General features: G+C 52.3%; 1 protein-coding gene and 1 non-coding gene across 2 annotated transcripts; both read right to left on the bottom strand.

The window, feature by feature from the left end:
* Positions 1 to 8,862: 8,862 nt before the first annotated feature.
* Positions 8,863 to 8,936, bottom strand: EI90DRAFT_t158. Its single transcript has one exon. It is a non-coding gene; the product is annotated as a tRNA-Ala (tRNA).
* A 4,823-nt stretch (positions 8,937 to 13,759) lies between these two features.
* EI90DRAFT_3017891 (uncharacterized protein) lies at positions 13,760 to 15,388 on the bottom strand (the record flags this gene model as incomplete). The annotated part of the gene is made up of 7 exons (XM_039057157.1): positions 13,760 to 13,890; positions 14,055 to 14,144; positions 14,199 to 14,333; positions 14,439 to 14,591; positions 14,645 to 14,777; positions 14,841 to 15,063; positions 15,270 to 15,388. 7 exons carry the CDS (start codon positions 15,386 to 15,388, stop codon positions 13,760 to 13,762), a joined length of 984 nt encoding a protein of 327 aa, XP_038913823.1.
* Between the last annotated feature and the right edge of the window lie 528 nt (positions 15,389 to 15,916).

Here is a 15,916-nt window from a genome sequence, read left to right as displayed (position 1 = left end):
AGACCTCGCAGGGGGTAGATCAGGCATGCATGCTGGCAGGCCCGATATGGGACAGCTGTCCCTGGCCACTCAGACTGAAGTGGAAAAGGTGAGAAGAAGGTTACTTCTTCGGTTCCCACTTCAGGTACATTTATGTACATGCGGCTTGAGTCACATGACAGATGCCACGTCATCCTTGGAGACAGCTGCAGCCATCTGGGTGTCCCCATGGGGGATCCCAAGGGCATCCGGTGCAGGCACGCATGCTGGGCACAGCAGGGAGCCATCTGGGGAGTCTGGGTCGGGCGGTTCAATAGTACATTGATGCAAAGGAAAGTGGTCCATGTAAATAGAAGGAATAAACAGGAGGGGAATGATGGGAAGAATGAAATAAAGAAAAGGGAAAAGAGAGAGAAGAAAGAAAGAAAGAGGAGGGAAGGAGGGAGGGAAAGGATGGGGAGCAGGGTAGCGGGTGAGGTGTGGCCGGGTGGACCTGGGTGGGCCCGGGTCAGGCAGGTGTGCCCTGACATCACCCCCTCCTTAAGCCGCTTCGCCTTGAAGCAGCTAGGCAACACACTCTCTCTCTGCCTGGGGCATGGGGGTGTGCCTGATGGAACTCCTCAATCCAGTCGGGGGCGTGGGTCAGTTGGTCACGGGGGAGCCATTGGTTTTCTGTGTTGGGCCAGCCCGCAAACTTCACCAGGTACAGGAGTTTTCAGCACAGCCATTTAGAGTCCAATACTTTCTCGACCTCATATTCTTCCTCTCCATCTACCAGCAGTCCATGGGGAAGGAGAGGACAGGGGCGGAGGTGACAGCTTTTTTGACGGCATGGAAGGCCCGGTCCTCATCCAGGCCCCAGCTCCAGGCTTGGGTCTTTCAGGTCAGCGAGTGGAGGGTCGTGCTTTCTCAGAGAAATCCTTAATAAACCGATGGTAGAAATTCACAAATCCTAAGAAGGATTGTACCTCTTTCACCTTGGTTGGGGTTGGCCAGTCAAGGACTCCACGGATCTTCACCGGGTCCATTGCAACGTTGCCCTCAGAAATGACAAGGCCGAGGTATTCGATCCTTGTCCGCTCAAACTTGCACTTCTCAGGCTTTAGAAAGAGTTTCCTCCTCCGCAACGTCTCTAGGACCTCCCGGTGCTCTTCTAGGGTGGCAGTGAAGATGAGGATGTCATCCATGTAGCAGATGACAACCTCTCGGTCGATGAAGTCCCAGAGGATGTCGTTCATCATTGTCTGGAAGGTTGCAGGGGAGTTGCACAGGCCGAAGAACACCACCATGGGCTCGAACAGCCCTCGGTTGGTTGCAAATGCTGCCTTCCACTCATCTCCATCCTTGACCCGGACGTTGTTGAACCCCCAGTGGAGATCCAGGGCTGAGAAGTACTTAGCTTTGCGGAGGCAGGCAAGGACGTCCGAGATGAGTGGGAGCGGGTACAAGTTCTTCACGGTGATCTCGTTCAACTTCCAGTAGTCCTGGACCAAGTGCAGCAACCTGTCCTTCTTTTTAACGAAGAAGACTGGGGCCCCCATTGGGGACTTGGATGGTCGGATGCGTCCGTTCTGTAAGTTCTCGCATAGGAACTCATCCAGCTCCTTCTGCTCCGGGCGGGAGAGGGGGAAGGTCTTTCCTCAGGGCAACTTAGCATCCGGCACCAGGTCTATGGCGTGGTCCCAGGGCTTCCGGGGGGGCAGTTGGTCGAAGGCCTCCTTCGAGAACATGTCCCGGAAGTCTTGGTAGTGGTCTGGTACCAGCTCTTCGAACAATGCGGGTTCTGCATCTGGCTCGTGAGCTTCCTGGGCCATCCGCTGGGAGGGTGTCGTGGTTGCCCTCAGGTCATGGCCCCATCCTGGGGGGATGATTGCCGCGTAAATCCCATCCCCAGGCTCTAGCTCAGGGTTCTGATCGTCTAACGCCTGTGGTAGCTGGCAGGATGATGGACAGCGGGACATGGTGACTTTCTGTCGTGCCCAATCCACTTCCGGGTTGTGGTGGAGCAGCCATGAGTGTCCTATGATGAGGGATTGCCATCCGAGGTTCACGACAGCGAAACGGGCTCGCTCTGTGTGCCGTCCGAACGTCAAGAGAGCCTCTAGTTCTTCAGTTATAGCTCCATTTTCATTTGGGGTCCCATCAACATTGCGGACGAGGATGGGCTGTGGGAGCGGGGTCGTTTCAAGCTTGTGTTCCGGACGAACTCGGGGCTCACAAAGTTCCCAGTGGCTCCTGAGTCCAGGAGGGCAGACACAGACACAGAGGCCAGGGAGGTCAGGGTAGTGAGCTTCACGGTGAGGTTAAGCGATCTGGGTTGGGCTACTTGCCACTTCAGGTGCTACCTCTGGGTTTCTCTCACTTCTGTGTGCTGAGGATGCGATTTTCCTCTTTTTCTTCGTGATAACTTGGTGGAATCTTGGCATTGGCACTGGCTTGTGTGTACTGCGGTATTTACACAGGTTATCCACTATGGGCGGCCAGGACGCATCCCTCACCGGTCACCTTCCTGAGAATCCCCTTGGGGTCCTGCCTCTGGCCCTTTCTCCTCTATCTCTGGTTCCTCGGTTAACTGCCTTCTCAGTCCCTCCATCAGCACTCGAAGGTCCTCGGGGTGGAGACGTCATACCCGGTGGACCTTGGGGTGGGGGCAGACCCGCGCAACATGCCCTGGGGCGTTACAATTGTAACAAACCCCGTTCTGCCTTTGGTCGACTCTCGAGTGATCGAGGTCCATGGGTTGGGGGCCTGTCCCACTCGTGGGGCGGGCTGCCGGAGTTGGGGGTGGAGGCACGGGTGAGGGTCGTGGGGGTGCGGGCGCAGGGTGTGCGAGAGGGGGGGTTGTAGCGGGCAGGGGTCGTCCGAGTGGGAGTGGGGGTCTGGGTGGGGTAGCACAAGGTTGGGTTGCTTGGAAGCGTCTCCACTGGTTGTCGAGCAGAGTGGCTTCGTGTTTCCACTTGGCCCAGGTGGTGGGCATAGGGTGGAGGTGGTAGATACTTTCACAGAGTCGGGCATTAATTGCTTGCTCGAAGCGGTCGACTAGCCCGACATCCCCCAACTGTGAGGCGGGTCCCAGTATCTCGAACTCCTGGATGACTTGATCCATGGAGTCACTCCCCTGTCAGATGTTCGCCAACTTCTGCCAGGCTGTAGCTTCCCGGTTTGGGTCTTGGAACATGCCATCGAGTTCCGTGTTGAACTCGTCCATGGTGAGTGCAGGGGAGCCGGCCATCAGCAGCACAATGGTTCGTTGTGTGGCCCATGCTCCTGCAGTCCCTCCTTTCATGTACGATAACACAAAGAGGATCTGTGAGAGGGTGCTAGGGAACTCGGCCGCCCGGATGTGGAAGTAGTTCCCACATTCGGCTTTGAAGCGGTCGAGATCCTCGCTGGCTCCTGAGAAAGGGGTGGGAGGGGCGACCTTGGGCCCTTTGGGTCTGGGTGCAGCCGCAGGTGCAGGTGCAGGCACAGGCAGGGGGGCGGGCGTGGGTGCAGGTTGGTTCAGGGCATGGCTCTTGACAATGGCCTGCAGCTCTTGAAACCGGGCTAGCAGTTCGTCATATTGCTCTTCTGTCACCATGGCAGGGGAGGGGGAGAGGTGGAAGGGATGAAGTTGAAACCTTCTTCTGCTGTCAGGGATGCATCCGGGGTCGAGGGGGCCCAGGTATAGCACCTGGCGCTGAAGACCTCGCTGAGGGTAAATCAGGCGTGTGTGCTGGCAGGCCCGATATGGGACAGCTGTCCCTGGCCACTCAGACTGAAGTGGAAAAGGTGAGAAGAAGGTTACTTCTTCGGTTCCCACTTCAGATACATTTATGTACATGCGGCTTGAGTCACATGACGGATGCCATGTCATCCTTGGAGACAGCCACAGCCATCCAGGTGTCCCCATGGGGGATCCTGAGGGCATCCGGTGCAGGCACGCATGCTGGGCACAGCAGGGAGCTGTCCAGGGAGTCTGGGTCAGGCAGGTCAATAGTACATTGATGCAAAGGAAAGTGGTCCATGTAAATAGAAGGAATAAACAGGAGGGGAATGATGGAAAGAATGAAATAAAGAAAAGGGAAAAGAGAGAGAAGAAAGAAAGAAAGATCTGTGGGGAAGGAGAGGACGGGGGCAGAGGTGACGGCTTCTTTAAGGGCATGGAAGGCATTGTCTTTGTCCGGCCCCCAACTCCAGGCCTTGGTCTTCTGGGTCAGCATGTGGAGGGGTCGTGCTTTTTCGGAGAAATCTCTGATGAATCGATGGTAGAAGTTCACGAACCCTAGAAAGGATTGTACCTCCTTCACCTTGGTTGGGGTCGGCCAGTCAAGAACTCCATGGACCTTCACCGGGTCCATTGCAACACTGCCCTCAGAAATGACGAGACCGAGGTACTTGATCTGGGTCCACCCGAACTTGCACTTCTCCGGCTTCAGGAAGAGCTTCCACATCCGCAATGTCTCCAGGACCTCTCGGACAACCTTCTGGTGTTTGAGTATGTCATCCATATAACAGATGACAACCTCCCGGTCGATGAAGTCCCAGAGGATGTCATTCTTCATCGTCTGAAAGGTTGCGGGGGAGTTGCACAGGCCAAAGAACATCACCATGGGCTCGAATAGCCCCTGGTTGGTCGCGAACGCTGCCTTCCACTCATCACCATCCTCAATCCGGATGTTGTTGAACCTCCAGCATAGGTCTAGGGCCGAGAAGTACTTGGCCTTGCAGAGGCAGGCAAGAACGTCCGAGATGAGTGGGAGGGGGTATGAATTCTTTACCGTGATTTTGTTCAGTTTTCGGTAGTCTTGGACCAGCCATAGTGACCCATCCTTCTTTTTGACAAAGAAGACCGGGGCTCCCATTGGAGACTTGGTTGGCTGTATGCACCCATTCTGTAGGTTTTCACGTAAGAACTCGTCTAGTTCTTTCTGCTCTGGGTGTGAGAGGGGGAAAGTTTTTCCTCTGGGCAGTTTGGCATCCGGCACCAGGTCTATGGCATGGTCCCAAGGCTTCCAGGGGGTAGTCAGTCGAAAGCCTCTTTCGAAAACACATCCCGGAAGTCTTGGTAGTGACCCGGCACTAACTCTTCAAACGATGTGGGCTCTGCATCCGGCTCACGAGCCTCCTGGGCCATTCGCTAGGAGGGCAGACACAGACACAGAGGCAAGGGAGGTCAAGGTGGTCAGCTTCACGGTAAGGTTGAGTGACCTGGGGGACTGCTTCGAGAGGATGTAGATAGCGGGTGGGGATACCGCTACTTCAGGTGCTACCCTTGAGTCTCTCTTGCTTTCACAAGCTGAGGATGCATTTTTCCTCTTTTTCTTTGCGATAACTTGGTGGAACTTTTGCATTGGTGTTGGCTTACATGCGCTGCGGTATTTACATGAGTTGTCCGCTATGGGTGGCCGGGATGCATCCCTCACCGGTTGCCCTCCTGAAAATCCTCTTGATACAGTTAAGATTGCCACTGTAGTAAAAGGCAGCAATTAAGGAGGGAAATATTAAGTAGATATTTCAACAGGAGAGCTGGTTAACACTCCAGATTTCAAAGTGTAAACACAAAACAGTTATTTTGCTACTGTTAAAACAAGCAATAAAATAAGACAAAAATAAAACAAACTCAAGGGACACTCCAGACACAATCCAAATCCATTAACTGAGTAGAATCTTTGAAACTCACCAAGTAGAAGATTTAATTCAAGTTAAATTCCAAATTAAACAACGCTACACAGAATTACACTTAGACAAATTAAGAAATTTCAATAAAAGAACAGCTCTGCAGGGCTCAGTTTATCTGTAAGTCAATTCCCAGAAACTTTTAGACTAACCCATAAAAATAGAATTAGCCAAAACACTCGGATTGGTACTATAATTACAACAAATACTATTAGTACACTTCCCCATCCTAACTAAAGAACCAGGGAACAGCTTGGTGGTGGTCTCGTTTGAACCTCCCAACTGACCTTCCTTCGTTCTCTCCTTCAACGGAGTCACTCCCTTGTCGGATGTTTGCCAGTTTCTGCTGGGCTGTGGCTTCCCGGTTTGGATCCTGGAACATGGCATCGAGTTCTGTGTTGAACTTGTCCATGGTGAGTGCAGGCGAGCTGGCCATCAGCAATGTGATGGTGCGTTGCGTGGCCCATGCTCCTGTGGTCTCTCCCTTCATATAGGAGAGTATGAAGAGGATCTGCGAGAGGGCACTGGGGAACTTGGCTGCACAGAGGTGGAAGTAGATACCACATTCAGCTTTGAAGTGGTCGAGATCCTTGCTGGCTCCCAAGAAGGGGGTAGGGGGGGGGCGACCTTGGGGCCCTTGGGTCTGGGCGCGGGTGTTGGGACAGGCTGGGGGGCAGGAGCGGGTATGGGGGTGGGTGCGGGTGTGGCCCGGTTCAGGGCATGACTTTTGACAATGGCCTGTAGTTCTTCGAACCGGGCCAACAGGTCATCATATTGTTCTTCTGACACCATGGCAAGGGAGGAGGTAGAGGAAGTGTAGTTGAAACCTTCTTCTGCTGTCAGGGACGCGTCCAGGGTCGAGGCGGTCCGGGCATAGCGTCCGGTGCTAAGGACCTCACAGGGGGTAGATCAGGCATGTGTACTGGCAGGCCCAATGTGGGACAGCGATCCCTGGCCACTTAGACTGAAGTGGGAATGTTGAGAAGAAGGTTACTTCTTTGGTTCCCACCCCAGGTGTGTTTATATACATGCAGCTTGGGTCACATGAGGTCTGCCACATCACCCCGCATACAGCCACAGTCACCCAGGTGTCCCCATGGGGGATCCTGAGGGCGTATGCTGCATGCACATGCACTAGGTTGTGCCCTAGAGCCGTCCGGGGCGTCCGGGGCTAGGCATGTCGTGTGTGCATCATGGGCAGGTCAATAATACATAGATATAAGGGAAAGGTCATCCATGTGAAATAGAAATAGAAATAGAAATGGAAATAGAAGTGGAAGAGGGATAGAGGGGGAAAAGAACATGAAGGAAGGGTGCAGGGTGAGAGAAGAGGTACCAGGTGAGGTGGGCCCGGGTGGAGGTGGGTCAGGCAGGTGTGCCCTGACAGAGGGTCCCTCTGCCAGGCACTACATCCAGGCCCCCTCCACCCTGGATGTGTCCCTGACAAGTTCCGACTTAGGCTGTGTTTATGTACATGTGGTTGAAGGTCACGTGGGGGGCGCCACATCATCTATGTGCACAGCCGTATCCGCCTGGGTATCTCCGTAAGAGATCTCAGGAGCGTCCGGTGTGTAGGGTGTCACCCGGTGTGTCCGGGTCCGGGTGTGTTGCGCGGCCTGGTTAATGGTACATCGATGCAAGGAAAGTCATCCGTGTAGTAGAAAAGGAAAGAATAAAGAGGAAGGGAAAGAAAGAAGGAGAGAGGAGGGAGGAGAGAAGGGAGGAGGGAGGATGGAGGCACCGGGTGAGGGCAGTGGGATTGGGTGGGGTCGGACCGGGTGGAGTGGGGTCAGGCAGGTGTGCCCTGACAGGAGACCTTCTACCCTTTTGGAACTTTGCACCTTATCACAGACTTTCGATGCATGCTATTGGGAGGGCAAATCTGAAGTAACTCATCATGCAAAACCCTCCACCTCCAATGTCTTCAACAAGACCACTACCACTTCCCACTCCGACCCCGACCCTTCCTCCTCCTCGTTCAACTCCGCTTCCGGTAGCAAGCCTCTGAAGGACAACAAGAAGTCTGAGGCCAGCTCCGCTAAGCTGGATCTTTCATCAAAACTCGGAGACAATGACAAGCTGCCACAAGAGCATAAGCATCATCTCAATGGGAAACTTTGCATGTTCTGTGGTCAGTCTGGCGATATTGTTAGAACCGGGCGGATTCAGACGACTCCGGAGTGGAATTGGAGACTTAGCGTGGAAGGACCTTGGCCTCAGCGACTCAGGCAGAGCGCTGTGCCATTGCTGGTTGTCCTAGGGGTCCCTAATTTCGGATCTAGCAGAGGGAAAGTCTCTTGGGGGGAATTCATGTCGATTTCGGACTGAGGTTACAAGTTACTATGTACATTGTATATAAGGAGGGGTCCGGAATCAAAAGGAGCGAGGGTAGGACAAAAGGAGACAAAGGGAGATGGAAAGAGGAACAACACCGAGGGTCAAGGGTTTCACTCAATGGTGTTTCTCAAAGGAGGAATGAAGGGCCAAGGCCCAAGGAGGAAGGAAGGAGGTTGGGAGTGGGGAATGGCTAGCTGACTGAATAGAAAGGAAGCAGCAGCCCAAATAGGAATGAGGGAGAATAGCGGAATTGAATAGGACAATGCAATAGTTGCAAGGTCCGAGGTAAGTCCGGAAAGTCCGAACTCGGAAGTTAAACTCTGGAATATTGGCAAATGTAATTAAATGGAATGAGCTAACCAATACAATGGGTATAAGCGGAGGTGGGGTCAAAGTCCGAGGTCGGAGCTAAGACCGGGGTTCCGGAGACGGAGACGCGAACGGGATTCCGGAGCGGAGGTCCGGAGTCGGGAGCATAGGTTTTGCGTACTTGTCTGGAAGGTGTCGAGGTTGGGGTCGGACCCGGAATGTTCCAGAGTCGGACCGAAGGTGGTGTCCAAGCCGGAGGTGGGATAACCTCTTGGGAGTCAGCAAGGAGAAAGTGACAGAAGGGAAGTAGGGCTCCGGAAGTCGGAGTTCGGAGTGCCAGGAGCCCGGAGCGGAGGTCGGGATTGTATGGATATGACAGATATGGTCAAGGACTGCCCTAAGTCTTCTTCTTGCATGTCTAAGGCCCACATGGCCCAGACCCTCGGGCCTTGTTCATGGCATCACAGCCATCACGGCCTATAGCAGCCCACAATGGCAACCCTCGGTGCTGACCCATGTCTAACACTGAGGCCGAATGTGTTGGAATTTACACATGGTCTTTTAGGGAAACCTAAAAGTTGGACATACTGGGAATTGAACTCCAGTCTTCTGGATCGCGAACTCAGTGTGCACAGCCATTACACCATATGCCCTGTTAGGCTGAGGTGGTTATTTCAACATATAAGATGAAATGTTGGACTAGTGATGTTGTCGCTCAGTCCCATTGTACATGAACTAAAGGTATATTAGAATAATCACCTAGCGATGTTGTCGCTGGTGTACAAATATTAGATACACATTTTATGGATGATGAACAAGAGATAACCAACACACCTCAGTCCCATTGTGTCAGGGCACATACCCTGACTTAGCCCGGACCCGGACCCGCATCCGGACCCACTCCACTTCCCATGCACTTCCTGCACCGCACGCTCTGCACACTGCATGATCCGACCCCGGATCCCACCTCATGTGACTTCTGGGTATCCCCGGAAGTTTTTGCCATATTGGGGCCACTGTGGGAAAGTGAGAAGTTAACCTTCTTCTCACTTTCTTACCCACAGTAGGTGTCATATCCATACAATCCCGACCTCTGCTCCGGGCTCCCGGAACTCCGAACCTGACTTCCGGAGTCCTACTTCCCTTCCGTCACCTCCTCCTTGCCGACTCCCAAGAGGTTATCCCACCTCCAGCTCTGACACCACCTTCGGTCCGACTCCGGAACATTCCGGGTCCGACCCCAACCTCGACACCTTCCAGACAAGTACGCAAAACCTATGCTCCCGACTCCGGACCTCCGCTCCGGAATCCCGTTCGCGTCTCCGTCTCCGGAACCCCGGTCTTAGCTCCGACCTCGGACTTTGACCCCACCTCCGCTTATACCCATTGTATTGGTTAGCTCATTCCATTTAATTGCCTTTGCCAATATTCCGGAGTTTAACTTCCGAGTTCGGACTTTCCGGACTTACCTCGGACCTTGCAACTATTGCATTGTCCTATTCAATTCTGCTATTCTCCCTCACTCCTATTTGGGCTGCTGCTTCCTTTCTATTCAGTCAGCTAGCCATTCCCCACTCCCATCCTCCTTCCTTCCTCCTTGGGCCTTGGCCCTTCATTCCTCCTTTGAGAAACACCATTGAGTGAAACCCTTGACCCTCGGTGTTGTTCCTCTTTCCATCTCCCTTTGTCTCCTTTTGTCCTACCCTCGCTCCTTTTGATTCCGGACCCCTCCTTATATACAATGTACATAGTAACTTGTAACCTCAGTCCGAAATCGACATGAATTCCCCCCAAGAGACTTTCTCTGCTAGATCCGAAATTAGGGACCCCTAGGACAACCAGCAATGGCACAGCGCTCTGCCTGAGTCGCTGAGGCCGAGGTCCTTCCACGCTAAGTCTCCAATTCCATTCCGGAGTCGTCCGAGTCCGCCCGATTCTAACAGTATTTCGGACTGCATGTTGCTGTTGTCCAGCTCCGACTTCTAGCACCTGGCGTCCGACTGCGATTCCACCTTCCGCAGTCGACCGCACCCTCTGCTCTGGCTTCGGGTAAGCCACCAGCACCTCCCAGCCACTTTGGGCGCCCCTTCCGAAGTCCTGGAAGCGGGTTGACTAGGCACCACTACTCCTTTCTTTCTAGGTGGTGCTTGCAGCGTCGTCCTTCCCCCTTTAGGTCCCTGGAAGCACCCTCCATCCACCCATCCTAGGTTCCCTTGCAGTCCATCACTTCCATCAGCGATCTGATCCTTTTCTACATCTGCCCACTGATGATTGCACCTACCCGGAACCTCCGACCTCACCTTCCGCTTCCATACCACTTCACCCTGAGGCATCTGAGATGCACTCGGACCCCTCTTAGGTCATCACACATCGACCTACCCCACTCTCCTTACCCTCGGTTCCTGGAGTTACCCTCCGGACCACACCCCCTGATGGATGCAACATACCCAACTCCCTTGCTACCATCTCCTGCGAGACTCTCGCACCTCCGACTTCAACTCCGCCTACCTCTCATACACCCCTATCCCCGGTTATCAAGGCCCATCCTTCGGTAACACCTCCGATTGGATCTGCGGTTAAGTCCGGCCCCTTTGGCTGTTGATTTACTTCAAGTCCTTGTTCTCTGTTAGAACGGGGCGGAAACAGACGACTCCGGAGTGGAATCGGAGACTTAGCATGGAGGGACCTTGGCCTCAGCGACTCAAGCGGAGCGCTGTGCCATTGCTGTTTGTCCATTTGGTCCTTAATTTCACAGTAGGTGAGCAGGAAGTCTCTAGGGGGCATTTCAGGTCGATTTCGGACTGAAACCAGACGAGTATGTACAAGCGCCGATATATATAAAGAAGGGGCAAAAGCACAAGGAGAACAAAGGGTGACCGAATCGGAACGAAGACGTCCGAACGGGAACAAAGGGTAGAGGGAGCGGAGCGGTACCGAAGGTCATAGGGCAAGACCTGTGATACGTCCGAAAGGAGGTAGAGAGGGCGAGGCCCAGAGGGGCAGGAGGATGAGGGGAAGTGGGGGTGATGACTAACTGGCTAGAATAGAAAGAAGCAGTAGTCCAAATAGGGATGAGGGGAAATTGCGAGAAATACATTACAAACGGCGAGAGTGCCGGAGGCGGTCCGCGAAGCTTGGGGGTTGCGGAGGTTACGGAGGTTACGGAGGTGGGGTTGGAAGTCCGAGGAATATTGGCAATGGTGTTTACGTAGTATGAGGTCACCAATGCAATGGACTAAGACCGAGGTGGAGTCAAAGTCCAAGGTAGGGACTATGACGGAGGCTCGGAGTAAGGTACGAACGGTGTCCGAGTGCGAAGTACGGAACAGCGGTGGACGGTCGTAACTTGGCGGAAGGGTGGCGGAGGAGTAACGGAAGGAGGAGAGAGGGGACAGGTAAGGAAGAGGGAGTGGCGGAAAGGAGAGTAGTCAGGTCCGAAGGTGAGTATCGGAACGGACGGGGGAAGCGTAGGGGGATGACGGGAGGGTGGAGGTGTTGTGAGGGGGGAGCGGAGTTGTAGGAAGGGTGGCGAGTGGGGCGATGTTCGGTCCGAGATGAGTATCGGAGCGGACAGAGAAAGGGTCGGAGAGGTAAGAGGAGGGGTGTGTTGCCAAGACCGAAGGTGAGTATCGGAACGGCAGCGGTAGGTTATGACTCCGGAGGTGAAGAGGGTGGAGGTCCGGAAGTCGGGTCGGGGTCGGGTATGCACGGATATGACAGAGTACCAGTGTGTCCTAGACATTAGACAAGGTCCATTTGACAAAAGTGATGTAAGAACATCTTCGGAATTGATGAGGGAAGGTATGTGTCAACCAGCGGTGTGAGGTCCGAAGGCTAACGGAAGAGTAAGTGGAGGTGGATGAGTTGGGTTGTGGGTTCTGGAGGTCTGGACAAGGTAAGCTCAAGACTATCGCTCAACGGAGCGCATAGGAGAGACAAGTTATGCCATGAGACATCAGAACCAACAAGCCAAGTCAGCCAGGGTGGCGTAGAAACGTCATCGGAAGAGTGGAGGACGAAGTATCAACCATCGGGATGAGGTCCGAAGGAAGATGGGGGCCAGATGGGAAGGAAGCGGAGCATGGCTCGCTATCCTGGAGTAGAGTGCTCAGCATTACTGATGGAATGCCAGGCAGTGGGGAGTGCAACGGGGAATCGGGTGGAAGCGTCTTCCATAGGACAAGGAGCCCAAGTGGAGACTGGGGGGGTGATCACGGAAAGGCAGACTGGGTTGTTCCAAAGCACAGACTAGGTAACTGCTCTTAAACCCCTCGATCAACGGATCGAAATTGGGCGAGTCAGTAGGTGTCCCAGAACTTAAGGGACAAGGACCATCTATGAATGACGAAAGTTCATCCAGGTTGATTCAGACCGAAGCGAAGTGGATGGGGTGAGCCGAAGGCCTGTGTACTGGTGTGCCAGCAGTGCCTAATCGACAGTGGGGTGATGACCAGCAAGGAGCCGGTGCATCGGAAGGTGATGGGTGTCAAGGACCGAAGGGTCCGAGACAGAAGAGGTGAGGTCCGGAAGGACCGAGAATTCTAGAATAAACAGAAGACATATTAAAGGAGGAACCGAAAGTTAGAACCAAAACGGAAATAACAAAGCAGAGGAAACAGATCTAAATATGAGTCGGAGAGTCGGAGTTATGAGTACAGAAGGCAGGAATTGATGATATATGACAAGGAGGGAAGTGATAGTGGAGGAACGAGATGTTTTGTTTGGTTTTATACTTAGAGACGAGAAATATAGACCATTAAACAAACAAAAAAGGAAACCGAAGAGAGGAAACAAGAGAAAGAGGGAGCAGACTATTTGTGTGTCTCCGAAGAGACTTCCGGTTTGATTTCCGGAGTCGCAGACCTTGGTTGCTCAACCCGAAGGTGCGGGAGAATGTCATATCCGTGCATACCCGACCCCGACCCGACTTCCGGACCTCCGCCCTCTTCACCTCCGGAGTCATAACCTACCGCTGCCGTTCCGATACTCACGTTCGGTCCTGGCAACACACCTCCTCCTTACCTCCCCGACCCTATCTCCGACCTGAAATGCCCCCTAGAGACTTCCTGCTCACCTACTGTGAAATTAAGGACCAAATGGACGAACAGCAATGGCACAGCGCTCCGCTTGAGTCGCTGAGGCCAAGGTCCCTCCATGCTAAGTCTCCGATTCCACTCCGGAGTCGTCTGTTTCCGCCCAGTTCTAACAACAGGGCTGGTTACACCACAGGCTGTGGACCATAGGGGAGGGTCATGGGGACCCGGGAGTCGTCCCCTGACACCATCACAATGAATGCATCCCAAATGATGAAGAAAAAACATAATGCACCCAGAGAGTGCAGTGACAATGATTAGTGGTAAATAGGCAACTTGGGTGATGGCTTGGTCAGACTGGTGTGTTCCAGTTGTATTGAAGTAAATAGGTGACCAAACTCCATGCACCATTCCAGAATCATGGAGCAGTGTCCTTCGCCAATTCATAACCAAGACACCATAAGGCAGAATACAAGCTGAGTTGGGTCTCTAATCTTGAGAGGCTCAAAGACTGGTTGTGGGGGCATAGTGAAGTTGAGATGGGATCCAAAGGTGTAGGTTGCACCAGTGACCACTGTAATCCCATGGAGGTCATGTACAGCATGTAGCTGAAATATTTTTCCACATGGCCCACTGGACTTGACTTGCGCTCAAAAGGCATATCAATGACCCTTGGTTGGGAATTGTATCTATGTTTACCCAGGATTTCCACCAGTTTGTGGTTGGACCCTGACACACATGTGGTTAGATTTTGTGTGTACATTGCACATCCAATTGGCCATATATTGAATGTTATGTTGATGGGTTCCAAGGTGATATTGGACTTGCCTTGATAAAAGAGAAGAGTCAGCATATCACAACCCATATGATGGAATGACACACTTGTGTAAACTTGGACCTCTTTTGTGAGATGCACAGGGGAGCCTTGCCTTCCACCACTCAAGATATAGTCCTTTGTGGTCACAAGTGCTGTTGCAAAAGCACCAGTCTGGGAGGCCTCAGCTGGGGAAGATAAATCTAGAAGCATGTCATTAACTTGATGGTCCAAACATCCATTAGATAGTTGAAATCAGCAATTTGTAGGTGCAACCAAGGACACAAATGCAAATGTGAAACATGTACACCAGAATTGGGGTGGTGCAAATGAAATTGATATCTCATGGCCAAAAATGGGATTTGGGGTTCCATAGAGCACTGTGGTACCAGGAATAGGGGTGAACCTGGGTCGCACATGGAATGATATAGTTCCGCTGTCTGGATAATCATTTATTGACCCTGCAAAACCACAAGTGAGAATCAACCAGATATCTGAGCATTAAATGATGTACCCAGTGAGTAGGAGAAATCAAAAGAATCGCCAGAAGCACGAGGAATGATTCCACATCTTACACTCAAGTTGAGGGCAGTGTGATCTTCAAACTCCACACCTTCCATTTTTTGATCCTTGTACCGAAAAGAATTCTGAGCAAAATCTAAGCAAACAGCAGCCTAAAACCCCAAAAATGCAACATACGTATCATTTACTCCAACAAGGTCCCTGACAACAATGGATTTCCCCTGGCTGTATAGATAATGAGTCATGGTATATGACAGAGCATCCTGGGAATAGATCCAGTGGCTATGGTCCTCCATGGTGCTCATGATGTTGCCTGGCATGGAGTTGACAGTTACTAGCACCCTCTGTTTCACAGTTACCACCTTCACTGAGAACAAAGAGGGTGTGGCTATTTGGAACACAAAGATAGAACTGTAAAAAAAGAGAGCATGAAATAATTGAAGGCGGATGGGGAAAGTGTTGTTTCTACTATGCCAAATAGCACGAAGTGATGACCCAAGGCCTCGCCAGGCTTCAACATTGTCATGAAGCACAATGCAAGGAGAGCTGTTACAACAAGTTGTGAGACAAATGACAAATTTTGTGTTGCAGTTTTGATGTGCTCAATGCCAAATTACCGATGTTCCAGAAAGGAAGAGAAGACCAAGAAGTCAAGGACACCAAGGAAAGCTAATAGACCTCCAGAAGCAAGGGCACATGCTACTGCATGAAGTCGTAGGGCCTTGGGAATGGCCATGTTTGTTGATGTGTTCAACACCCAGAAGCAGCCTGAGATTGGTGAGGCTGCTCATAGCTCCAGACTTATGAAGGTGAGGATTGGAAAAGGGATCTTGCTGATCAGATGGTAACAATGTGATGATGGTGATGGCAAGAGCTCGAAGTTTAAGCCACACAATGCACCAACAAAAGAACAAATTGCAGGATTCAAGTGAGGAAGCCACCAGCGATTCTCAGTGTGGTAAGCCTCCAAATAGTTCAAAGCTTGCCAACAACAGATCATCATAATAACCTATTGCCTCCTGGTCACTCACCACAGTGGAAATTTATGTGCCACTTTGGGTCCCTGTAGTAACCGAGCTGGTAGCACATTTGCTAGGCATAAACCGCACACAGTGACGATTCCATTGTGGCATAGGGCAGTGCACTCCATCAGCAATTTTTGATATCCTCACACACATACAAACACTGCTGTATGTTCTTGAGAAAACAGGAGATGGTGGCTGGAGTTTATTGGCTGGAAATATGCACTTGTCAAGACACTTCC

This window comes from Cantharellus anzutake, assembly GCF_015039405.1.
Source record: "Cantharellus anzutake strain C23 chromosome Unknown EI90scaffold_38, whole genome shotgun sequence".
Classification (NCBI taxonomy): Eukaryota; Fungi; Basidiomycota; class Agaricomycetes; order Cantharellales; family Hydnaceae; genus Cantharellus; species Cantharellus anzutake.
This window is presented reverse-complemented; position numbering and strand designations above follow the sequence as displayed.